This window comes from Hippoglossus stenolepis, chromosome 21, assembly GCF_022539355.2.
Source record: "Hippoglossus stenolepis isolate QCI-W04-F060 chromosome 21, HSTE1.2, whole genome shotgun sequence".
NCBI lineage: Eukaryota > Metazoa > Chordata > Actinopteri > Pleuronectiformes > Pleuronectidae > Hippoglossus > Hippoglossus stenolepis.
In genome coordinates, this window is record NC_061503.1 from 2,343,362 (window position 1) to 2,369,651 (window position 26,290).

The 26,290-nt window shown below is 40.3% G+C and overlaps 1 protein-coding gene across 2 annotated transcripts in view; it reads right to left on the minus strand.

Annotated features, from left to right (window-relative positions):
• tmem94 (transmembrane protein 94) overlaps window positions 1-12,199 on the minus strand; it is a 34,168-nt gene extending 21,969 nt beyond the window's left edge. For both annotated transcript variants that reach the window (XM_035145332.2, XM_035145331.2), the window contains exons 1-10: window positions 12,046-12,199; window positions 9,815-10,185; window positions 4,892-5,011; window positions 4,501-4,628; window positions 2,723-2,859; window positions 1,820-2,025; window positions 1,552-1,703; window positions 683-785; window positions 468-554; window positions 56-172 (exon numbers count right to left, since the gene is read on the minus strand). In XM_035145332.2, the coding sequence (XP_035001223.1) occupies window positions 56-172; window positions 468-554; window positions 683-785; window positions 1,552-1,703; window positions 1,820-2,025; window positions 2,723-2,859; window positions 4,501-4,628; window positions 4,892-5,011; window positions 9,815-9,838 (1,074 nt within the window). In that variant the 5' untranslated portion in view covers window positions 9,839-10,185; window positions 12,046-12,199. The remainder of the gene's footprint in view (window positions 1-55; window positions 173-467; window positions 555-682; window positions 786-1,551; window positions 1,704-1,819; window positions 2,026-2,722; window positions 2,860-4,500; window positions 4,629-4,891; window positions 5,012-9,814; window positions 10,186-12,045) is intronic.
• Window positions 12,200-26,290: the final 14,091 nt, after the last annotated feature.

A 26,290-nucleotide genomic window follows, 5' to 3' on the forward strand; every position in this document is an offset into this window, starting at 1 on the left:
TGCCAGTGCACATCACAATATGAGAACTTTGTGCATTTATGCGTTTATCACTCACCAGACCAGCTGGTGACAACCGGTTGAACTCTGCGAGGACCCTGGCCTCTCCGAAGGCGTTGACCAGCACCCACATGACAGGGAAGAGCAGCGGCAAGATGGGCAGAACACCCATCAACTGCAAATACAATGTCACACAATTAACACATCATTTCATCTGTTTTTAGTTAGGACCTCTTTACACTAAATTGTTTATAAATGTCTAATTCACTTATTTGTATATGGTGTATTACAATATTATGAACAGTATATATTTCCATAAATAATTGACACAAGCTTTTTATGTGATTCTGATTCAGGCAAGTTGACATGTTTGCACAATCTGCTTATGTACAGCAAGAAAATTACTGTCAAAATTCTGCACACACTCAAGTCTCTGTTAAGTGTGAGTCCGTGGTTTTTAATGATTGTACCTGAAGTTGAAAGAAATTGTAGCAGCCCGGGGTGAGGCTGGGTGTGTCACAAAAATAGCGGACAGTGTTCACTAGCAGGAACGCCACCTGAAGGCACAGATCGTAAACATACCAGTGAGGGTAAGGTGGCACAAATTGCATCCGTGTTGTTTTCCGTAGAGAGCAAGTGATTACAAATACACTTTCACAAACTGATAATTGTGTTAAATGCTCACCAGCACCACAGGAGAGACTATCTTGGTGATGACCGACTGCACTGTAAACCTCTCATTATCTAGAACCGTGATCGGCCGAGACAGCGCCAACTCCAAACTGTTCCTGTTGAAAACATAGAAAGATAAAAAGACTAAAATATCAAAAAACAAACAAATTTTCTTTCTCCATCACAGAGAACTCAGAAAAGTTATGTTTTTTCAGACTGTCAAAAGTACAACGGAGTATTAGAGCCACTGAAAGGGAAAAGAAAATCTGACATTTCAAAAACATTCTTAACATTATGAGAAAAAAAGTCATAATTGTATGAGAGAATAAAGCAATGATCTTAGACTAAGTGCTATGTTCGAGGGGGAATATCAGAAAATCAGCTTGTCACCTCCATTAAAATGACTAACGTAGAGCACTTTGTTAAATTATAATTGAGTATAAGTTTCAAAAATAACAATATGCTCAATCTTTTGGCTCGTCAGAACCACATTAATATAAGTGGGACTTTGAAAAGATTGGGCAAAAAAAAACTATCTATTCTGAAGAAAGAACCACACAGACTTAGTGGAAATGTTTGGTAGTGGTCGACTGCAAAGCTATCGTTGGTTACATCTGTGTGATATTCAAAGGTGTTTCATAGTTGCTCAAGAAATGATTGGTTTAAGATTTTGGTTCTAGAGGGAGTGGAACTCCAGGGAGCATAAGTTCTCCTTGATGCTCTTTTCCTAAAAAACAATTCTCTCTTTCTCGTAATATTGCTACTTTTTTCTCATTAAATTATGAATATATTCTTGCAACTTATCACTTGTCATATTACAAAATTATTCTGTAAAACAAACTAGCTCTCAAGACCCGGACCCGACAGGACCTAGTTCCCTACCTGACTGTGTCCAGCACAGGAGTCCGGACCACTCTGAAGTGGCGGTGTTGCTGGGGGTTCTGGGGTCCTCTCTTCTCATTGGCCCGTGGGGAAGGAGGAGGGGAGAATGGGGGAAATAAATCTCCTGGCTCCAACACAATGTGCTCATCATCCTGAGGAGGGAAAAGATCTAGCTTAGTTTTAAAAGGAACAGTTTGACACTTTTGTATACTGTATAATCAAAGAAAACAAGAGTGTGCATATAGATCCTATGTGTGTATCTACTCACCTTAATGCCTCTGAGTGATACAAATGCTTCTTGACCAGGTCTCAGAGCGATGATGTCTCCTTCCACCAGCAGACTCACAGGCAGATTGACGAGCTGGGAGTCACGGTAGGTCCAGTGAAGGGACCACGAAGGAGATGAAGGTGTGTAGAGGTCAGGGTACAGTGACAGAGACCAGCGCACATCCCCCTCACACCCCGACAGGTAGTCTGGAATACAGGGAAAGACAGTGAGGATGTCGTTAGAGGGAGGGGATGGGCAAGGGAAACCTGCAGGAATACAGCTAACATGTCATGAGGTATCCAGAGCTATGTTTCAGCCATCATTAGTAAAGTCAACATGTCATTGATTCCAATCGATAACATCACTTGATCCAACCATGACCTGATGCAAATTCTATTATTAACTGATATTGATTATTTCAAATAGGCAATTACTTGTAGTGTAGGGATGCCCCTTTAAGTCTGGTCCTTAATAGTGATGGATTCAAAAACTGTTTAATAAATGAGCGAGTAGACTAAGGAATGAGAACAGCAGAGAACTTTGAAACTCAAATCAAAATGTGGTTAACATTGTACTCGGAACAGTGACAATGATGCCTATTTCCTTAAGAGCAACAACATTTACCAGTGATGAAGACACAACAAGTAATCAAAAGACAGTAAGTCAATTTATATACCAGTTTGATATCATAGTAAAACAGTAAAAAAAATGTAATATGGGACAATGTCCCATCTGTGGATTCTGATGATTACCACTAGTCTGTGTTTCCAACACTTTGATTGTGAATGCTGCCAATAATGAGTAACAAGTAGCTGAGTACGACAAAAATTACAGTAAACCATATTTTCTTTTCAATTGCCATAATTCTACATTTACAGTGGTGAGGCAACGCGCCTGACTCACCACTGAGCTGTGTTATAATGCCCTTGAGGCGCCGGACCATCTCACTGCGCTTAAGCCTCTCCTGACGTCCGACCAGCAGCAGGTTCAGCACAAAGAGGAGAAGGAGGGCTGCAGCGTTCATCAGCTCTATACCAGAACTGTGGACGTAAAAAGCAGAATGACACATTAACGACATGCGACAAATCAAGTAGAGAAAAAATGGAATTCAGTCTTCAGTTAGTCCAGCACAATATGGAAATGACCAGAGTGAAAACATAACTTCTAAAGCAAATACATTAGTCTGTATTACTGAAAGACATACTTCAAAAGTGGGTTGGGATATCTGGGACAGCCATGAATTTGTATCGAACAGAAGTTGTTTTGTTTACAATAGATGATTGGTTTAAGATTTTGGATCTAGAGGGAGTGGAACTCCAGGGAGCATAAGTTGTCCTTGATGCTCATTTCCTGAAAAACAATTATCTCTTTCTCGTGATATTGTTACTTTTTTCTCATTAAATTATGAATATATTCTTGCAACTTATCACTTGTAATATTACAAAATTATTCTGTAAAACAAACTAGCTCTCAAGACCCAGACCTGACAGGACCTAGTTCCCTACCCCTTCCCAGCACAATATGGAAATGACCACAGTGAATACATAACTTCTAAAGCAAATACATTAGTCTGTATTACTGAAAGACATATATTTCAAAAGTGGGTTGGGATATCTGGGACAGCCATGAATTGTTTTGACCTGTATCGAACAGAAGTTGTTTTGTTTACAATAGTGACAGCATTTTAACTTTCACCCTGCAAAGGTTGTCCTCCGAGGACACATCCTGGGACTGATGATATTCTCACTGTCTATGCTCCCACTTAGTTACAGCATTCCATTTTATTTCTATGCAGATGACAGACAGTTTTATAAAACATTAAATTGTCACCACCACCCTAAGACCAGGGGGCTCATTTATAACCATTCCGTACGCACAAAACGGGGTCAGCAGGATAATTGAATTTTCATGAGGTGCTTTGCATGGACCATTTATGGCTGAATGTGGGCGTGTAGAGGCCGGACTTCCAGGCAGATTCAGGTAAGCACGTTTCCAGGTGGACTGTGATTTATAAAGGGGAAATTGCCTTCAGGTGTGCGTGCCCACAGTTTTATGAATCTGAATCTTTTTTGCGTACGCCATTTTCGGCTTTTGTGCGCACGTCGACTTTTAGTATGAATCCTACGCACTGTTTTATAAATGAGGCCCCAGACCTGGTACTCTGGTCCCAAACCCTGTGTTTTGTCTACTTCATGCCAGTGCCCTGAGTGTGGTCTCGTGAAACTCGAATGAACAGCATAAACTTTATCTAAGAACATTGTCATAAAATTGTTCCTGTTTGGCTGCATTTCTCCAGCTGTAATTATGATGAGATTGGTCTTTTTCATCACTAGACCGCTGGCTTGTCTTTACCAACTTTCCAAAACTGCTGTTCTTTTCTTGACAGTTGCAATGATGTTTCTCAGCAATGACATTCCTTCTCCCTGACCATGACCTTGCAGACATACAGGCAAAAGGGACCACCCCGAGGGACATGTAATTCTACTATCTTATGTTTTAATTTGATCAGAGAGAAAATGTTAATGCTGTCATGAGATTTTTTTTGAATTTCTGAGTTGCTTCTTTTTTGTTTTTACGAAATGCCTAATGAGTATGAATTGCAGTGTAGAGTCCCCGCCCCTAATTCATAGAATCAGACACATTCCAGAATATTACAGTTCAATCAAAGAGAGGTTACCTACCTGCCCTTTGGCTGGCTACCATAGCAACATATGAGTCCCAACACCACCATTAGAGTGAGGGCAGCTCCGGACCAATGAAGGCAGGAATGACGGTTGCCATGGTAAAGGAAGCTATTCACCCACTTTTCCTATGAAAACATGGCAAAACAAGGCATTAGCTAAACAATATGTATCTGTCATTAAACACATTTGACGAATGATCAAGGAACTGTGTTGCTTTTAGTAGATGGGTTGACGGTTAAATATATTTGAATAAGTTTTTGTGAATTTGTGTCTTGTCAACTTCATTTGAGCTTTTGGAAAAACTGACAGATCTAATGTGTGTGTGTGTGTGTGTGTGTGTGGTGTGTGGTGTGGTGTGGTGTGGTGTGGTGTGGTGTGTAATGTATACCTGTGCAGAGGTTCGTCTGTTTGCAGCCCTCTGGTGCTGCTCCAGTAAGTTGCTGAGCTGGTCCCGGAGCTTCCCCAGAGCCTGGCCAGTCGACAGGCCAAAAGTAACAGCATCCTCCTCCTGCAACAACACATAGAACAACCCCTTCATAAACTGGTTGACTCACAAGGTATTCAGAATCCTTCACTTTTGTTACATTTTGTTAATGTTGCAGCCTTATGCTAAATATTTTGTGAATGCTACCACCAAATCCTACTTAATAGGCTATACTTTTAAATACATTTCCATCCATCCATCCGCTACGTCTGCTTATAAATCCATGAGTCATGTTGGTTGGAGCCTTTCCCAGCTGACATTGGGCAATAGGGAGTGTACACAGGGGTTTCAAGTCAATCAGAAGACTGACAAACATGTTTTAGTATTTACAATTTTTTTTCTTTCTGATTGGTTCTTATCAGTCCAACTCAACTACCAGCGGTGAGGGCAAAGCATTTCTCACAAATACTGTCAGTTTCACCTCTCTGTCGGTCCAAGCAAAGAAATAACTGCTCTTAATGCTTAAAATTGGTGTTCCTTGTTATTTTCTGAAAACCAAGCAATGAACTGCAGTGTAGACAATCTGCTTGCAGTTGACAGGAACGAGGACAGTGTAGGTGAATGGTTAGGCAATATGCTTTTTCAGGTGTGTTACTATGGACAGAGACTACCTGTGATATCAAGCTCAAATTTTAGAACAGTATTTTTTTTAACTTATTAATGTGGATGTAGTCACAAAGACAGACAACCATTCACACCTACAGGAGTATTCTAAGTCAGCAACAACCGACCATGCTTCTAACCTAAACAAATTTATTTTAATTATAATATTTTAACTTGCTCAGCATCACGCCGAGGTAGCAATTTAAAGGCAAGGAAGCCTCAGCACATATAATTATCTTAAGGCAGGTGGTGTGATCAGAAAAACCCAACCACACACCTCACACTCAAAAACAGGCAGTCCTATCTTAAATTTACAACAGCATGAAATGCAAAATATATTTTTTATTCTACGGAAAACAATTCATTTCTGAGCTCACTCCATAGTTGCAGTAGGTACAATTAAAGACCACGGGAACCGAATGTCATGATACTGCATATTGTCATGTTTCCGGATAAAGTAAAAGGCTATTCAATTCAATTTTATTTGTATAGCGCCAAATCATAATATACATTATCTCAAGGCACTTTAAATTGAAGGTCAAGACCTTACAATGTTTTATAGAGAAACCTAACAGTTCCCACAATGAGCAAGCACTAGGGAGGTATAGTCCTGGATATTGATTGTCATTTACAGTAGCCAATAATGTTGAAAGTGCTGCACACCCCTACGCCAGATATGATAGTAAGCACCTCAACAGGGAAAGCCATGACAACAGCTCTCTGCTGGCGAGGAAGCCCCCACCTTATCGTACGCATGCAGATTTAACCAATGAATTGGACAGGGATTAAACAGAGGGACACAACAATGATCAAATCCTTTTTGGAGAGAGACCATATATAAAAATAAATAGTAGCAGAACTGGAGCCAGCTGTCAAAATTGCTATCATTCAATTCTGTTAATGAACTAATCGATTATTCAAGTGATTGTTTACATTGACCCATAATATAACAATATACATAGACCATACTTATAATAAAGCGGATGTGTCAAGAGGAAATTAATCCGTTTATAATAGAAAAGGGAAACAGAGACATTTCTGTTGTTAATGGGAAAGTAACCTTTCCCACACTCCATGTCACTGTGAGGATCTGTGTGTACAAAAGGCCCACACATACACAAACTGAGAGAAATACACAAATGTGAAATCACACACAAGGGATTCTGCTTTCAGGCGGTACATCCCACACAGCCAAGCTATAAATATCTTCTCATTTCCCCTGAGTAACAGTGCCTCAACAAAAACCCTCCAGACATGCGTCAATGCGCAGAGAGACGAGGAGCCTGAGCAGCCTGAGTAAAGCAGAGTATGTCTACAACCTGGGAAGGTTCTACATTAACTGTGGAGGCTCACCAATTGATCACCCACTTGCTCACCCACACAAACAACAAACATCCGTTTACCCACTGAGGGAAATGTGCTCAGCAACAGACCGAACAGAAACAAGCAAGAGACAACTTACGCGACACTTCCACAGACAGATCCCCTCTCTCATCTTCAACACGATGACAGCCCTGCGCTGCTTCTTTCAAATCTGTAACACTCCAGCTGAGCTCACAGGGCGATGTGCAACCGCAGCTGTGCTACATGATGACAATTATTACACTGCAGTAACAAGTTCTCGACATGCGAGTGAACTAACTGGAGAACGCTGCCTGCTGAGATGGTGATGCTGCAAAACCTCACCCAGCCTTCCTCTGTGGCTGTGATGCAGAAAACAAGAGCCCAGCGTCACCGCGCTGCTCACTGCCAGCTGGACTTTCATTCAAAAATGCCCCGTTTGGCCTACTCTCTGGCATGGACCAGGTCTCATTCAGTTCATTTTCATTCGGGGTGCGGCGGGTATATAATAGAGGGAGGATGAGAAGCTCTTTTGATGTGAGGAACCATGCCAACCAGGCCTGTTTAACCCTGTTGGCCTTTTCATTATCTCCAGCTTAGCATATTTTTGCAATGATGGAGGCATATATACAGAGAAATGGTGGAGAGGACAGTGCAGACAACAAGACTAACACTGTTTTTCTGACAGGCTATAGCAAATTCAGTGGTGTGGTGTGCTTGTATTATAAGAGGAAACTCTTTTCTCTTTCCTTAAATAAATAGTTTACCAAAAAATGTAATTCACTCATTATCTACTCACCACTATGCCGATGGAGGGGTGGGTTAAGTGTTTCACTCCACTAAACACTTGAGTTTCAGGAGTAAACAGCGTTGCAGCCAAATCAGATATAATAGAAGTAACTGGTGAGACATTTTTCAAATGTCAAAAAACAACAGGAAAAAAAACTGGGCACGCCCATGGGCACGCGCGGGTTGTGTGTTAGCATCGCTACTTCCGGTAGCTTATTTTTTCATATTTACGAACACCTGGATGACACCACAGGAGCAGTATGGAGGCATTTTATGTTTCTTTTTTCTGTTGTTGTTAACATTTGAAGAATTGATCACCAGTTACTTCAATTGTATTGGATTTGGCTGCAACGCTGTTTACCCCTGAGACTCCAGAAGTGTTTTGTGGACTCTAACACTTCACCCACCCCTCCAACTGCTTAGTAGATAATGAGTCAACTATCCCTTACATTTTTATATCACAGCTTTACTTATTTGTTACTTTATATTTTGTTAATTTGTATGCAAAAGTAAATTTAAACATTACAAGTAGTACAGAATAAAATATCACTATAGAAAGTGGTTAAAATTAGTTACATTTCAACCCTTAGCTACTGCAGTTACTTACACATTAAAGCATCAGTAAATAACTGACTGAAGACTCTGAAGTGAGGATGCTGAAGAAGCTGTGCTGTAGTGTTGGCTTACATTTGAATATAGGTAAAGAAGAATAAGTTGGAAAAGTGGGAAATTTGGAAAAGCAGGAACTGTGTTAAAGGAGTTTAAATAAGAGTTAGGTGATGACATAGAGTTAAAGCTGAACTACATCATGATCAGCTGGGACTAAATGGCATTAAAATAAGTTGGAGCCATTTAATGTTTGCCTTTTTGGCTTAAACGTCTATTTTTGTTGATGTTGCCTCATGTAAAAAAATTTGAATTTAACTTTGACATACAAACCAGAGAGGCAGTGATTTGAATGAGATGATGAGCAGATGCAATTACTGAACTTTTCTATTAACAAACTGAGGCCTTCACAATCATGATGCAATTATTCAACACCATTAGATACCACAATGGCGGGTTGCTTAAATAGAGTCTTGTCAGTAACACAGTAAAAACAAAAAGTGGATTACAAGTTTTCGGACTGTACTGTTATGAATGAATGGTTATATAACACAACACAGCACATAGGTGGGAACTCTAAGATAAAAGAGGATCAAAAAGCTCTTCCTCCTGCTTGTTGAGCATACAGTAAGGTCAGTGGCAGGCACATTTCATGTCCTACTCTCATTACGTTAAACCAGCATTGCCTGGTGGTGAAACGCCTCTATATGTTTAACTGAGGAAGTTTGAGCTTTCGACCCTTCAGATGGCGAAACTAAAATGCCTGAAAGTTATTAAGGACGATGTTTCTTGTGTTCTTGTGAAACAGGAGAATGTGCAATGATGTGGTGTGCAACACTGAGGATCATAAAGGAGAAACATCAATAGCTCTTAAAATGTTCCTTTACTAAAAAATGATTTTGTAGATTTTACACTAGAATTCAATCAATTTTTTTTATAACCTATTATAAACACTTGCTTTGGTAGAACATTTTTTGGCTCGGACCAATAAAAAAGGTATGAGCATATATATATAAATAAATAAATAAAGATTATAAAGTTTTAAATATATGAAATATACAGAGATTTCTTTAATTATACCATGATTATTTCATTTCTTCCCCAGCTCATTATTCTCATTTTCAAAGTTATATTACATAATAAAAAAGATAAGGTATCTCTGCTTCTTATTTTGTGTTTTCTGCAGGTAAATACGGACTTAAATGTCTATGGCTTTCTTTCTTTGACTAAGATAAGGTTAAAATGTACAGAGTTTTAGTTCACTAAACAAATTACAAAAAACTGAGGATGAGGTTGAAAATAGAGGAAGTTGACTAATACGAAATAGAACTTCTGATCTCAGGATTAAAACTAAGACTAGTTCTAAAAATAGCTGACAAAATTAACACCAACCTTAATCACAGTGCCCTACCTGTTCGGTAAACAATTCTGCACCTCAGGGGCATTTAGGTAGCATTGACACATACTGTGCTAAGCAACTAGACTTACCTGCTTCTTATCCTGCAGCTCCATGGCAACCACAACCACTCAACATGCTCTGCTCCTCAACCAGCCAATGCCACCTGGCAGACCCTGTCAAAGGCCACACGCTCAAGGCTCTTGGCCGAAACCCTCTCAGCCCACCGCCAATGGAAGCTGAAGCTCAAGGAAGATGGAGAAGGCAGGTGGGTGCAGCCCTGATACCCCACCCTGCAACACCTCCCCCCTTGTCTTTCCTGCCAGTGTGACAGGAGGCACGCCCACACCTGCAGGGATCGGTAGAGAAGCAGGGTACTTTCAGATATGGAGTTTTTGTTTGGGGGGTGAACCGTTTCTCAGGTGCAGCATATGGGTCGTCCTCACAGCAGTCACGTAGGGGCCTATGGATAAATTACAAAACACAAATCAATTAATAAGCATGTGTAATTACATCTACATCGGCCTACACTGCAGTATTTCACTGCAGTGTAGGCCAAGTTTAATTAGAGACCTCCTCACATCACATTTTTAAAAACATATTAGCATGTCCCCACTGTGACTTTAAAGCAACACTAGGTAATGTTTATGGCCTAAAATCATTTTGATGGTACACATACTTAGGAAGAATGGCATTTCTATCATTGCTACAGCGCTCCCTGGATGCCTAGAACTGCACTATGTAACTCTGGTGTACCATCCTAGAACGTTACTACCTGCTTTAAGGCATACCTCACACATGAACCACCAGAGCTAGAGCTAGCAGCTAGCTATAGGAGAAACAAAAAACGTTGTATTTGTAGAACATGTTTTTGGCTTCTGTGGCTGCCAGTTTTATCTCTGTCAGCTTGTCAACAAACGCAGGTGTGTACATCCGTGAGCATAGGGGGGCTCAGACCGCCACTCCAATTACCAAAAGCGAATTACGCATCCCACCTGTAGGGGGAGCCAGAGTAAAGCCAAGGGTGAATCTTGCGTTGCATCTCTTTCAAGGACATATTTTGAGTCAAATAAGTAGTGAGTATCTCCGAGAGTATTTCCCCCTTAACACTGCTCCAGCCAGGGTTTGTGATTTCACAATCCCGTTAACTTGAGGGTGGGTCTCAGTAGCAGTGAGCTGTGAGGGTTGGGCGAATACGAGCAGAGCTTGAGCCATATTAGCATATTCAGTATATTCCCAATCACAAACTAAGGAAGGAAGGTGTAGTTACATTTATGCCATTTAAGGCAGTGAGGGAAGTTTTTTCTCGATACATATTTTGAATATGTAATTTCGAGGGAAAAAAAGTTTTAAGGACTGCAAGTCTGGGGTTAGACTTTAACACAATAGTTAAATGGAGTTGCGCACAGCAGCACAACTGAAAAGCAGACTGAGGCCCTGAATCTGACACCAGGCCCGCTCACTCTGACCACATAAGCAGGTTCCTCTGGCACAAAAAAACTCCAGAGTCAGCAGTCTCCATTGGCAAAGAGTTGAGAGTGATCAGCCAAACAAAAGGCGGCAGACACACTGAAAGGTGAGCAGGTGCGCTGACTACATCGCAAGACTGTCCGAGGAGGATCCACAAGTCCTCCTGAGGGACCAGACTGTAAAAGTGTAGGCAGTGCAAGCAAAGTCAAGCAGAAAGATACAGAGCATGGCCACTTTCAGCATGAACATTGCACAAACACAAGTTTTCTACAACAATAATCCAAAAGAATCCTTTTCACATTTTGACTGATCATAGTAGGAATATAGTAGGAACAGAGATGTTACAAATAACAAAAACAATGGCAATGTTCCATTCAAGTGTCCCTGCCGATCCATGCCAGTGAAAGCCAGCACTGACAGCACCAGCCCTGGTACTAAAGCAGCTCAAAGAAATCAGTTGTTTCACATCCCTGTTTTTCCAGTTGTGCCATGTCGACTTCAGTGATGTGTTCCCTCAATGTCAGGATATAATAGCTGTCAGCTCTAAGGAGTGTCCCTTGGGTCATAGGGAACTACACACACCACAGCAGCGCCACAGCACTGTGTTGTATTTTTACCACTGTCCATACGCCGGATGGTTACGTTGTTGTTACGATTGGGTGTATAAACAACACATGTAATGATGGCTACACCGGCGTTGACAACACTGAGTGTAACGCTGGTTCTACCGTGCTGCTCATACAGTGGCTGGGATCGCAGCTGAACGTCCCCTGTCCTTCACGCCAAAGACAGACGCGCACACAACAGCGGCTCCCACCTGACCACGCGCACACACTCAAGCCTGCGAGCTCACCTCTTCCTGTTTTCAGTTCGTCGTTGATCTCCTCTGAGTATTGTGTGTTTTTTCCTTTCTCCCTCAAAACACAAATGCATCTACTCCAGGTCCTTCACCGTGCAGCGGCGGCCATGTTGGGGAGCGTTCTGCCCGAGCTGGGCATGCTGTGTTGTGATTGGACGGCTCCACGGTGCTCTGTGCTCCGATTGGCTCAGAGGGGAGTGGGCGGACCGGTGTGGCAGCGCTGTGCGGCAGTTGTATTTTGAAATAGGAAACCACAGTTCAGTGACGTGTTGATGCCAATATACGAGGTTAAAATAGACTTTTAAAGAACTACCCGTCCTAAGTGTCAACTATGATCCGTCACAGTGCGAGGTGTTGTGATTCATTGTGCACTGCCGTGTCTGGAAGCCCCAGGTCTGCTGCTACAGGGCAGAATGAGCTGTTGATACATATTTAACTTTGTGAAGGTGGTTCTTCTTCTTACCGGGTTACATCTTAATGTTAACCTATGCAGCACCTCTAACCTTTGCTCCGGACCTGTCCACAGCCCAACTACTGACTAATCAGATCACTGGAAAACTAGAGTCCTCTTTCTACAGGATCATTAGAGGGACAAAGGAAATAGCAGGTGCGTTCCATAATGTGCATCCTGACTTGACGTTTGAAGCTTTAATATACAGTCTATGGTGTGAACGCAGAAGTCGGGGGTGAAAGTTTATTTCCTGACTTCGAAATCCAAGATGACCCCTCTGTATACCAACAGTACCGAAAGCTGTAATTTTTACTGTTTATTAGCACATTGTCGTTAAATGTGTCGTACACACAGTCTAATTACTGATTGTGGACTCTTTACTACGGTGTTAGTATGCGTGAAATGCAGCATAATGCGTTATTGTGAACTGTTTAGGCTAACAATGCCTTGTTGGCTAACATAAACATTGTTCCTGTGCAACTGGAACACTGTCAACAGCTGTGGCGTTGTGCTGTAGCTAAATTTAAGGAAATAATTCCAATTACATTTAAACCCGTATTATCCGTCGATATAACCAACAAATTCTTGAAAAACCCTAGCTCCACTGAGATTGACCATCTTGTCGATAGCTCTGTAAAGTCGTTACGATTAACATTAGACTCAATAGCGCCTCTAAAAAAGACACATGTAAAACATAGTAAATTAGCTCCGTGGTATAATTCTGTAATGGAAAATTACAAACTCACAACACATAGTTCACACACACACACACACATACACAGTTCAACTCTTCACACACACACATCTCTTCATTGCATCTGCATAAAAAGCATACGCCTGCAACTGTTTCTTTGTCATTCCCTCTGCAGAATGCTCTTTGCATGCTGTATGATTGTCTGACCTTCCTTGCAATGAATAAAGTATACTTAAAAGACTATGAATCTCTAGTCTCTTTATTTCAGAAGTCTCACCAGGTCAAATTTCCATCACAATTCCAAGATGTGCATCAGTTTTCAGATTGCACTTGTTCTGCCGGGAGAAATGTGAAAGATTCACTCAAGCTTTGGCATCTTAAAGCAACAAGTAGTGAGCAACAGGGCTCCAGCTCAACAAACTCAAACATCAACACAACGACCAATGAGAGGACGTCAAAGTGCCGCCCGTCGTGATTGATTGACAGCTGATCTCTGTGTGGAGTGGAAATGTCACGACAACAAACTTGAGCAACAAACATGGAGACAAAATAAGTTAAAGATTTGAACACAGAATCTAAATCACTGCTCTTTAAAGGACTTGAGTCCGTTTGTGATGACAGAACTCAGCTACTGATCCAGAACAAACCAAAGGTCCAGCAAAGAGAGGCTGAGTGAATGTGGTCTGGACTCTGTGGAGGAGAGTCATGGGGTAAGAGACTCTGGAGAAGGACAGAACACCTGCACTGTGATCCAGGTACACTCCTACTGTTTCGTGCACATCGGACTGCTTGATGTTGTTGTTAGAAAAGTACCCACCCCTTCCATGTTTGTCTAAACTCCGAGTGCTATCAAATTCTGCAAATATACAGGCCTAATGCAGCCTGGCAGCAGTGGGATTTCGGGCTTCAGTTCAATGACACAAAACATAGGCAAAGCATTAACAGCATTTAAACACAATCGGTACAAATATGACAAAGAAATGAGCCATATAAACGAGCATGTTTCACAATACAAGTGGAGAAATACAGATCACTTATACTTGGTGCTCAGAACAGTAACACGCTGATAAACATTCATAAACTACGTATACATCTCAGGGAATAAGTCACAAATAGCGATAGTTATCCTTAAACAGCTGTGGCAACTGTTACAGCTGCTTCAAATCCCGGCAACAACAACAACAACAACAACAACATCATCTTCTTCTTCTTCTTCTTCTTCTTCTTCTTCTTCTTCTTCTTCATCTTCTTCTTCTTCTTCTTCTTCTTCTTCGGGGTTTAACGGCAGCTTGCATCCTTGCTGTCTGTTGCATCGCTGCCATCTTCTGGAGTTAGTGAACTCCTACAGTGTCTTGTTTGTCAGATTTTTGTTAATCAGTCCTGTTCTCTTTAGAAAGTTAACCAGAGGTTTCCTGCCTTGACCTCTTCCACCACACTCCAGTATCACTCCTGTTAGTCCTGCTGTCTTCATTCCCTCTATCATGTCCTTCCTTTGAGGTAAATGTTTCCTCTGTGTCCTATTCTGAGTCAAGTCATTTGCGCCTCCTCTTTCCTGCCTCACCCTGACTCTGCATTAATTGGTGATACAGCTTCTCTATAAATATTGCAATTATTCTCATCTGGTTAGTTTGTTGCAATAAATTGATTCAAATCCACAAGTGGCCGTTATGAAAGAGCGTCTTCTTTATTTCAATCATCGGAGACACTTGACAGTAAGTGTTGTTCTTGGGAATCATTTTTATTTACTGACATGTGACCAGTGAAAAGAGGATTTCTAGCATTTCCTGTCACAAACACACTGGAAAGTTTCATTGCACCTGTTAATGTGGATCTGTGTGTGTTTACGCTTGTGTGTGTGTTGTTGTGTCCACCGAGAGGCAGCAATTTGAACTCCAGGGAGTGAGGGTCGTCCGACAGAACAGTTTTTTACCTATAAAGAAAATAAATGAAATGATTCCTCCGGTCTCATCCTGGTCCAAGTCTAGTTATTCATCAAATACAATATCAAAATCAACTTGTAGATATTTGAGTTGTGTCATGTCCTGTCATTGAACTGTCATTGAACAGTTTTCTCTCAGATAGATAGATAGACACTTAACAGACACAACAGCACAGACACCACACACTACCACAGTAAGCATGCATCAAAAAATGCTCTACATGTTTTCTTAAAGTTATTTTATTATAAGGTTATGTTTCCACCCCTATCCATTTGTGTGTTGGTTAGTTTAGAAGCAAGGTGACGCAAAAACTACAGAATGGCGTTCCACAGAACTTGGTGGGAGGACACAGTATATGTCGGAAAAGAATCCGTTAAAATTTGGTGCGGATCCTGATCATGGGGCGGATCCAGCAATTCTTTTTCATTTTCTTTAACATTACATTTTTTGAATTTCTAAAGAAGTAATATAAAGATCTTGATGAAAAAATCTGGCATATTTGGGGATATATATATATATTTGATATCTACAAGTGTCCGGAATTTGGTGCCGCTTGATTGAATTGAAGGCAATTGTTGGGCCTTGGAGGATATGCGCTCTCTGATTGGCTTTCTGGTTTTCTGTGTATTTACTAGACTAAATCCTCAAGCCTGTGACTTGGGAAATGTCACGTTATGTCAGATTTGTATTTGTAAATCTGTATTTATTTACAATTTGCCACTTGAATGTCATTAGGTGTGCGTCAACGTTGACTTTTTAAGTGGATATATATTCTTGAACCTATGTGTTTGGATCGTCTTGAAACAGTTTTCTGTGTCGTTTTGTGTCATTGAGGATCAAACCTGGGATCTCTGACATGTGACTGACTGTAACTGGTTACAGAGAAATGTGCTTGTCATGCTGTCCTGAAAGATTCCAGTGTTCTGAGATCAGTTATGATCTTGCAGCCATTAGTATTCACATGTTCAGATGTGAGTGGAAGCTGCACTTGTGCATTAGAAAATTACTTCAACAGTCTTTTCCTCCAAAGAGTTAAGAGAGAGGTGTTAGTTTTGTTTTCTTTGTGTTTCTTTACATGAAAAAATCTGACATCTGCCTTTTACCTGTGGCTGATGGGTAGAGCGGTCGTCCTCCAACCTGAAGGTCAGCAGTTCGATCCCCAGTCTTCCCCATCTGCATGCCGAAGTGTCCTTGGGCCAGATGCTGAACCCCGAATTGCCCCTCATAGAACAACAAAGTGCTGCTTATAGATGCACTGTATGAATGTGTGTGTGAATGGGTGAATGTAAAACTGTACTGTAAAGAGCTTTGAGTGGTCATCAAGACTAGAAAAGTGCTATATAAATACAAAACCATTTACCATTTACCTCATGACACAACACAAACATAGATTTGACATCATTCCAAAACCTGTAACGTAATACAAATGATTAATGTGGCCAACAAAGAGTAGATTATATTTAACAAAGATACATTCATGGAGGTCATACAGTGAAAATAAGAAATTCTTATCAGTGATGATAGGATGTAACAAAATACATTTTTCATGTATCTGTGCTCTTCTTAAGTGGATTTACTTTTACTTTTACAACTGTAATTTGGTCAAAAACAGCATAATAAATAAGTTCAAATTGTTATATGATCAACGTCAGAGTCAATCTGTACAGGATTCGTTTATAGTCTTTTTTTTGTATTTAGACTTTTGCCTTGGTATCTGTTACAATGCGTTTTGAGTTTACTCATGACTTTCCCTTTAATACTGTACAGTAAAAAAAAAAAGCTTTTGTTTATATGGTCATAATCAGGGTCCCTCCATATGATACATTCTAAGAAATCGCAGAAAAAAGTGAAGTACAAGACATTGTTATGTTTGTGTACAGTGTCTTATTTAAATAAAAAACACATGTTAAACTACAACTATTCAGCCTTTTTTGAAATAACTGGTGTAATTGTTCTTCAATGTAACATGAGTTATCTATGCCACAGTAAAATCAAATCAGAACCCAGAAAACAAGTCGAGAGGTGTTTTGCATTCCAGTGTTGTCCAGCAGAGGGAAGCATAGGCCTGCCACCAGACTAGCTTGTCTAGCTTCTGACATCTGTACACGTGTTGATAGATTGTATAGTACAGTGTGTTGGTATTAGTCCACAGTCTCTTTTCAGGTGAGACTTTCATCCTGAAACATTTGTCTCTGGAAGAAGAGAAGCTACTCCGGTCTTACTTACCATCTTCATCTCTGATGCAAACATACTGTTTGATACACAATTAACTGTCAAGCACATTTATGCTTTTTTTTTTTATTCTGTATTGCAATTACTTTTCCAATGTCCTGCAAATATTAGTAAAATGTAAATCATAATAAAAGTTGTTCAAAGTTCATCACATCAAGCAAACGTTTGGTAACTTTATGTAATAACTTTACAATTTGGATTCAAATGATGCAGATATCTTTGCTGTACTTTGCCATTTAGTGACAGTTAAGAAAGTGTGCAAATTCACTGTATGAGGCATAATAATAATAATATGTAGATTTGTTTTCATCTGGAGTTAATACCAGGATTACATGGATGGGCCTATAATCTTTCAGGAATATACTCACACTGAACATCCCAGCGCTGGTTGTGCATAGAGTCATAATGCTGCTCGTCAGGAGCTCCGAGCTGCATTGGGCTTATTTGACTGGATAAAGTCAGAAGAAGTCTGAATCTCCAGAGTCCCAACCAATATGAAACACTAAAATGTCCCAGTTTTCAACATTCAGTATCAATTTGTTCATGTTTTCACCACAGTTTAGATATTTACAATATTCTGTTAACTAACCAAGAGATATACACAATGCACCACGCATCTGAATTCAACTGGTCTTAATGCAAAGCAGCACCTTTACCACTCTGCAACATTGCTGTACAACTTCAGACAGTTTAACAAAGCATCAGCCAGCTGATCTGGGGACTGCTCTGCCCTGCTCTGTCCTGTACAGTTTCAAAACAGAGCCCTCTCCATTCATTCTTCAGATCTTTTCATCTTGGAAAAGTTGTTGAGACATTTCAATCGAGACCAAAGTGGTGGAGCTCAGATTCAAATTAAGAAAACGTTATCTATTCCAAAAAGGGCAATTCATTTTACAGTCTGTCCCATTCATAAATAGAATAAATGGAATAAAAAAAAATTGATAAATGAATAACCAACAGCAATAAATAAATAAAAACAGTATGTGTTGTTATAAGTTAGAAGGATGAGCAAGCGACAGACTGACATTGCTATCACTTTTTTATCATGTCACTGGTGTGGCTGAAAAGAAAGAGCTCTCACTGTGCAGTAAATCATATAAAACAGCCGATTATATCACATTACATAACTGTGCACTTGCTTGACTCGCCCAGTCTTGGTTGGGGTCCTGCACGGCTACCTCTGCTGTGGAGGCAATGGACTGGATTAAGCTGTGAAGCTTTTTATCCTCAAAAGGATTTCTGAGTATCAGAGATGGTTTTATTCAGGGCTTAAACTGACGGAGACACCATCAGTTATTTCGCTGCTCTGTGTGTGTTTGTGTGTGTTTCAGGAGCCGCAGCTTAAAGGTCTGAATCATGAGTTCAGGTCTGTGAAATAATGTGATCAAATTCCTGCGCAGATTCTCTGACAAAAGCTCAACAGCTTATATACATGGAACGGTGGGAAATTGTGTGTGTGTGTGTGTGTGTGTGTGTGTGTGTGTGTGTGTGTGTGTGTGTGTGTGTGTGTGTGTGTGTGTGTGTGTGTGTGTGTGTACTTGTACGGATATCTTTGTGAGGACCATTTTTAACTTAGAAACTACGAAGTGAGGAGGACATTTGGTCAGGTCCCACTTCCAATGGGCTGTTTGAGGGTTAAGACTTGGTTTTAGGATTAGAATTAGGTTTACATTTAGGTGTAGGTTTACTAGTTAGGGTAAGGATTAGGGGTATGCATTTAGTTGTGATGGTTAAGGTTAGGGGCAAGGGAATGCTTTATGCCAAAGAGTGTCCTCACTAAGATAGAAATACAAGGTTGTGTGTGTGTGTGTGTGTGTGTGTGTGTGTGTGTGTGTGTGTGTGTGTGTGTGTGTGTGTGTGTGTGTGTGTGTGTGTGTGTGTGTGTGTAAGCGGTAAGTGGAGTGGCTATGTACTTATGCAAGGTCATGTCTGTAAAACCCCTTTTATCTGATAAGAAAATAATCGTGGAAGAGGGTAGTTCAGTATTACTTTAAATTATGCATTCATGAAACAGTTTCAAAAGAGGCCTCTTGCCCTTTTGAATTAACGCCAGTTCCTTGTGCAGTAACACAGTCAGAGGCAATGGACTGTGGCCGTTTTGGCTCATCATAACTTCCATCCCAAAGCAATGTGGGTTATATTACAGTAATGATTCTCTGCTGTGTAATAATCGTCTTCGGGGCAGGAGGATGCTGCAGAGATCTACGGTCTTCATAAAAAACGAATCCAGCAAAAACAAAAACAACTTCTGCATCAGTGTCAGTGAACTCTGGTGCATCTCTGCACTTGTGGGTGATGGACAGATAAGGCTCGCAGGTGGTGCTGCAGTTGTGTGTTCATGCATGTGTTCAGCCTCATCCATACACACTCCAGACACACTCCACGCTGCCAGCGACAAAAAACCTTAGTATGACACCAATAGCTACCTGAGTATGGAGCAAATGCATCCCCATAAATTATTATTAGGTGGAGAAAGCTTTTGCTACTCTACTTTTTTGTTTTTATAAAAAAATTCTTGAGTTGCAGCAACTGACCAAAACAAGATTTTAAAAAACATACATTTTTGGACCACCCTTTGAGTTGGTTCAGTCCAACTCATCACAAATCGATTGGAGCAAAACGTATTTCATTTTTGGACGGACTACTTTTCTTTAATTTCATTTTTAATTTTGACTTTGGATGCAATTATTTCGAAATACAAGGTTACATATCTCCATGTAACCCAGCTGCTCTGTACTGAGTTGTCATTATCATGGTTATTCTGTCATTTGAGATGTGTATAGGTTTATTGTTTCACAGTGATGTCTAGTCCTCCACTAAAATGATTCTTTTAAATCTTGAGGAGCAGAAGTCGTCTTCTGCGTTGTGCATTAAAATAGTTCTTGATGTAGGTTAAAATGATCTATTGTTGAAGTTATGATCAGTAATTCCTGTAGAACATTACAACTACGCCAGTTAGTGGAGCTGTGGGAGCAGCCATACCACCAAAACATGTGTGTCAAATAAACAGGTGCCATTGGAATTACGTGAGGTCATTTCACTCGTCCAAGTTTATTGTACTGTGTGTCTGTTGTATGAAGAAGCCCTGTGGGTATTGAGAATAGCAGCGCTCAGGTTTAACATCGTTGAACCAAGTTATCCAAACCACATTGTGATGTGTTATCATTTCATTTCATGCTTGTCCTTGTTTCATTTTGAAGATGATCTCATAGTCTGCAACCTAAACAATATATAATGTTTTTAGAAATATAATTTTAAATGTGAAACAATTTCAGGTCCTGATCCACCCAGGTATATACACAGATTGATACATTATTGGTTTTTACTGTCGACTTGTGCAGGTGGCTCTTTCTTGACCTAATCCAAGAGCTTAGGTTGCGTGGAAATACAGGAAATTTGCTTTAGATTACTTTTTTAATCTCGGGGTGGACCCACCGATATTCATTTCTTTCCAATTTTGCTCCCCCATTTTAAAGCATAACCAGGGACCCTTGATGTTGCATTAAATCACTTATTTGCATCTTTCTATAGGCAGTCTGAGGCTATCAACAAACATTTTGACTGCAAGAATATTTTTATCAACATTTACTAAAGGCAAAATGACAATTTTCTATGACAGAGTAAACTGCTTGATATTTTCTGCAGACGATGTGTCCTGCCTTTTGTTTTTAAGCACAGTAAAGAGCAAATCATCAAACTAAGGCAATGCCGGTTATGTCCTGAATGTGCCTGGAGGCCTGTGAGGTAACAGCAGGACATGATCTGCCAATTGAGTGACTTGCCACAATGTGTTTCTCGCATTGTGATGACCTGCTCTGCAGCGATTTGTATCACGACAGACGTAAAAATGAAAAAAATAACAAATATCTCCCAGTGACATCACAAATGCTCCTGAGTCTGACCCAGAGTCAGGGGTTCGAGCTGACGTCTTGTCTGTTCTTGAGTCGGCCAACACCAAGTCTGCTTCTGATCACCTTTTGGTGGCCCATCCAACTCCTACTCCTGAACCCTAGTCTGTGGTCCAGCCGACACCTGCTCCTGGTTCCTGGTTGGCCATACCTTTCCTGACCCCCAGTAGGCAGCCCCCACTGACACACTGCCAGATCCTCGGTAGGCTTCTTTCCTGACACCCAGCTTGATCTCCAGCTGATCTCCTGCGGGTCTGCACTCCTGCTTCCAGCCTCCAGCAAAATCTTAAAGTGACATCCATCTTTCCAGACTTTCCAGCCTCGTCACCATTCCCATCACTTTGCTAATGCCCTATGGAGTGGTCTGGCCTTCATCCTTGCTTTCATCTTGGCCCTGTGGAGTGGCTCTGCCTGTCTGTCTGGCCTACTTGCCACCATCCTGAGAGGTACCACCTGTACCGTCCAGCCTCCAGGCCATGTGTCTTCCAAGCCTCTGGGATATGTGCCCAGTCCTCCTGCTGTTCTGCTGAGATCCCCAACCTCATTCCTCTGCTCAGTGTCCACTGGCACCTATATCCCTTCTCAGAGGGATACACCGCTTGGTTTTACTTGAATATCACAGGCTGTATTTCCATTAATGTTATGTAATAATAATATACATGTAGTATTAATAATAATATAATTCCGAGTGACTTAATGACTAGTGTGGCTCATAAAAGACACTGCAGGTCTTAATCTATAATTCTTCTTATAAACTTTAAGAGGAATTATAGATAAAAACCTGGAGCCAAAGATATAGAACAGAAACAAAATAAACACACACACACACACACACACACACACACACACACACACACACACACACACACACACACTTATATACTGTATATATAAATGGAATGAAATTTGCTCTTCTTTGAATATTTTTTTTATTCAAAGTTTTATTCAAATCTATTGTAAGCCCGAACTTTGTATGAAAAAACGAATGCTTTCCTCTGCTGTCTCTGTTAGGATCTGCCTCTTGAGTGACTCCATGTATGGATTTTGTTTTCTTATTTTCAGTTTTATTTGGAGACATGTCCTTCCTCATGTGTCTGCAGTTGTTTTACCTCCTGCTCCAGTGCACCCATGTTTCCCCTGTGTCTCTTTGCCTCCGCACTGTGCTTCTTCTCACTTTGTGTCAGTTGGTCTGTTCTGTTTCTCCCGAGTTTGGATTACTTAGTTTGCATCCTGTTTTGCATCTGCCTCTCTGCCAGAAGCACAACAGGCCACGACAAAACACATACCCTCACCTGACTGCAAAGCTTTGGAGTGGTGTACTTAACTGTCAATAATTTCATCCCTTATATACACAGCAAAGTGTAATGGAGAGGTAGAGAGAGTGAGAGAAGCATGGTCTAATCCTGACCTTAAACCCTGGTAAAAATAGGACTAGGACTAGAGAGGAGGAGATTAGAACAAGAGATTAACTCTCTATTTGTTTATAGGAGCATTCACTGCTGGAGGTGCAGGACGAAAGTAATTCAGAGGAGAGGAGAGGAGAAAGAGCCCATGCAGGGAGAGAAAATGAACAGAGGAAAATAATGATACTCAGTAGAGCACACACCTCTACTAAGGCCCCTTAATTTGAATCAGGCAGCACCGAATTTCAGTCCCCTAAATATAGGGCATAATAGTTTTGCCTGATGGGGGGTCTAGTATCAAAACGCTGCAGCATACAGTAGTAAATCACTGATTGCAAGTGTATGTGCATATAACCATCTGATGTATGTGTGTGAGAGACACTGTTGCAAACCATGTCTCAGAAAACTCAATTTTGCAATGAATGATTGCGAGTGTCAATGAAACGTGTGTGTGTGTCTGTGTGTGTGTGTGGGAGAGAGAGAGCATATAATATGGGCAGTTGTAATTCTATGCATGTGCATGTGTGCAGGGCTGTACATTTCACCTCAGGAAAAGGGATCTCAACCTGAGGCTTTGTGTATTCCAGTATGTCTTCCATCCATCTAACAATCAGAGTTGATCAGAGGCAGCGGAGCCACAAACACTCCCAGTGTGAAGGATACACTCATCTCTGGGTCTCACGCTCTGCTGCTGCTTCTATTAAAGCCAGTGGCAGCCAGCTGAGGAAGCAACGTATGTAAACTGGATATTTCAAAGCAGATTCAATCTCAGAGGTTTGATAAGGCCCGACATACGTAATGTTTTCATACTCCTAGGAAGCGAGGCTCAGAAAACTCCATTAATCTACATAAGGTATTGAGAGTAAGGCCGTAACCCACAGGATGTATCAAGATTATTTCCTAGAATATGATGTAAAGAGCAGTGACTTTATGGCTATCGTGCAGCTCTTTCCATAAAATATAATAACTGCAGATTTTAATCTTTAATTCCTCTTAAAAGCTTTATTCGTAGGCTACAAGCCCGAGGATATAGAATACTTACATACTATATAAATCAGTAAATAAACTATACAGAACATGTGTGCACAAATGTTTTCAAATAAACACATCTGTGTGAGTCAAATCATCTTATCATGGTGGTCATAATGGGTAACCTAGGATTGCAAACACAGACTTTAATACAAAACAGCCTGAAGGTTAAGCATTCAAGGGTGTGCGGAGGAGCAGAGAATGTCACGACTCCCAGCATTTATATTTCTATGTACTAGCTGCTATATGTAAATTTTAAAATGAACAAATATATCTTCAGAGAGGCTGAACTTTGAGTAAAAAACAGTGGGGACTTCTGCAGTCCCTCTGGCCCCTTACTAAAGGTGCAAAATAGTGTAGCCCACCCAACCAGCCTCCCTGGAGTACTCTCAACACTTTGTCTCAAACTGCAGAGGAGAGACTGGAGGGGAGTCAGTCAGGAATCATATTCGCATTGTAAAACATGAATGAATCAGTATCATGACATATCTGTCAACATTACCCAGCAAAGCTTTCAACCACATGGCCCTAGTCTCAAAAACATTTGACAAAACATTTGTTGCATGGACCTCACATCCATGGCAACATCCCCTAAATGTTTGCTTCGTTTTTTCATCAAAATCCATGAATTACACCGTGGGAAATTGGTGAAAATGGCAAAACCAACAAAAGAAAAGGGTGATAAAAAAGTTTCCTGAATCCGCCTCTTTCTCCAGATCCACCCCAACACTGTATCTGCTCTTCCTTGCCACATACCCCATCCTTCCACCAAGTTTCAATACAACTGATGGAGTAGCTCTGCTAAAAACATAACCTCCTTGATAGGTAGTCATAATGTAATGTAATGATGATCAATAAAGTCTGATTAAATGATAACTTAAAAATTTGTTTCACTTTTCTATGTTAAATTATATTACAAATTAGCCCAGCTTCAGTTTATTTTTTGCCTAATCAAACAGGAACATTTTATTTGAAATGAAACTAACTTCAGTTTTTTTTACACAGCAAGATTGATTATCTTATTCTTACCAGACTTAAGATTTTTCAGATTTCTAAAGTCTTTTGTCAGGCATACTTTGAACCACCCCACTGTGGGCTTGGATTGTAAAATAGTTTGAAGGTACTGAAATGGTACAGTCTGAGAAGTTTAGGGTGGTCTTTATCTGAGAGCTGATTCTTTTTGTTTCAGCAAACACAACATGACGTATAATCAATACAACAAAGAGTGATTGTGTATAAGAACGTATAATTTGAGTGAAAGAGAAGTAGCAGGTCCTTCCTTCCTGCTGCTGTCAGAGTGTACAACCACCACTGCTCCCAGTATGCACCAAACTCTGGGACTACACAACAAATTCACCTAATTGAATGGCACAATACTCATTTTCTGTCTGAATCCTGCAATCCTGTTCACACTGTAAATATTCTGTTTACACTGTATTGCTATTTTTATATGTCCTAATGTTTCTATTGCATGTTTACTTACCTACAACCTTTTTACTGATGCTGTATGTTTTTTCCTTTTTTATTGAAGCATTTTAAAACATTTATAATAGAAATGGTTGAGAACAAACACAGCACTGTGCAAGGAAAGTATTCTTACAAGAAAAAGACATCGGGAATCTTAAGAAATAAATATACAGGTATATGCTGTATACAGTCATGATACAACATTTGGCATAATTTAGAAATAAATAAATATAATAAGGAGCAAGGACAAAAGAGGCATAATTCAAACCAATAGGAATGTAGAAATACGAATAAAGAAATTCTTAATATTTTCTAAGAGTGCATATTTAGGGACATAAATTCTGATGTCAGGTAAAGGAGGGCATATGATTTCTCCATTTTAAATTGGGTGTGCAATTCCACCCTTCAGCCTTGAGCCTTGACCATCAAGAGCAGGTAAGACACACTATACTTCCTGCAAACAGGATCCTCTCACCTTATTTCCCACTACAGAGGCTCATTCCCAACCACTAAATGGCTCTTTTAAAGGGAAAAAAAGGAAACACAACAAATACCACTACTACATGGAGGGACAGAACATAGGAGCACATGGTAAGTATAACACAACAATGTTCCAAACTGCAACAAAATAAAAAGGTAACTGAACTAACTGATGGGTGTGTGCTTACTTCAATCGACAATCTTTAATGTACCTTGACTGTAACATATTCACACTATAGAAAGTGATGCTATGTTACTAAAGTGATGGTAAATTATAGTAAAATGAACATGTGTAAAATCTAATGAGTGCAACGTGAAATGTAGTCAAAGATGTTATCTTATATATGCAGTCTATGGCAGGGGTCACTAACAGGCAGAGCGTGGGCCGTCATCCAATCCGGACCCAAATCTATATCTGATAAATCATTGAGAATTTTAACATTTTGACTAAACGTTTCTATTTTAACCATCGCATATTTCCTAGCCTTTACTGCAGTGGTTTAGCAGCTCAGGAAACTCAAATCAATTTCATGTTCTGTTAATCATCTCACGTGACTAAAATTTACAAGACAAGAAAATCGTAAACTCGATTAGAATTTTTTTATATTACTTTTTTTCCAAAATGAAGCATGTTA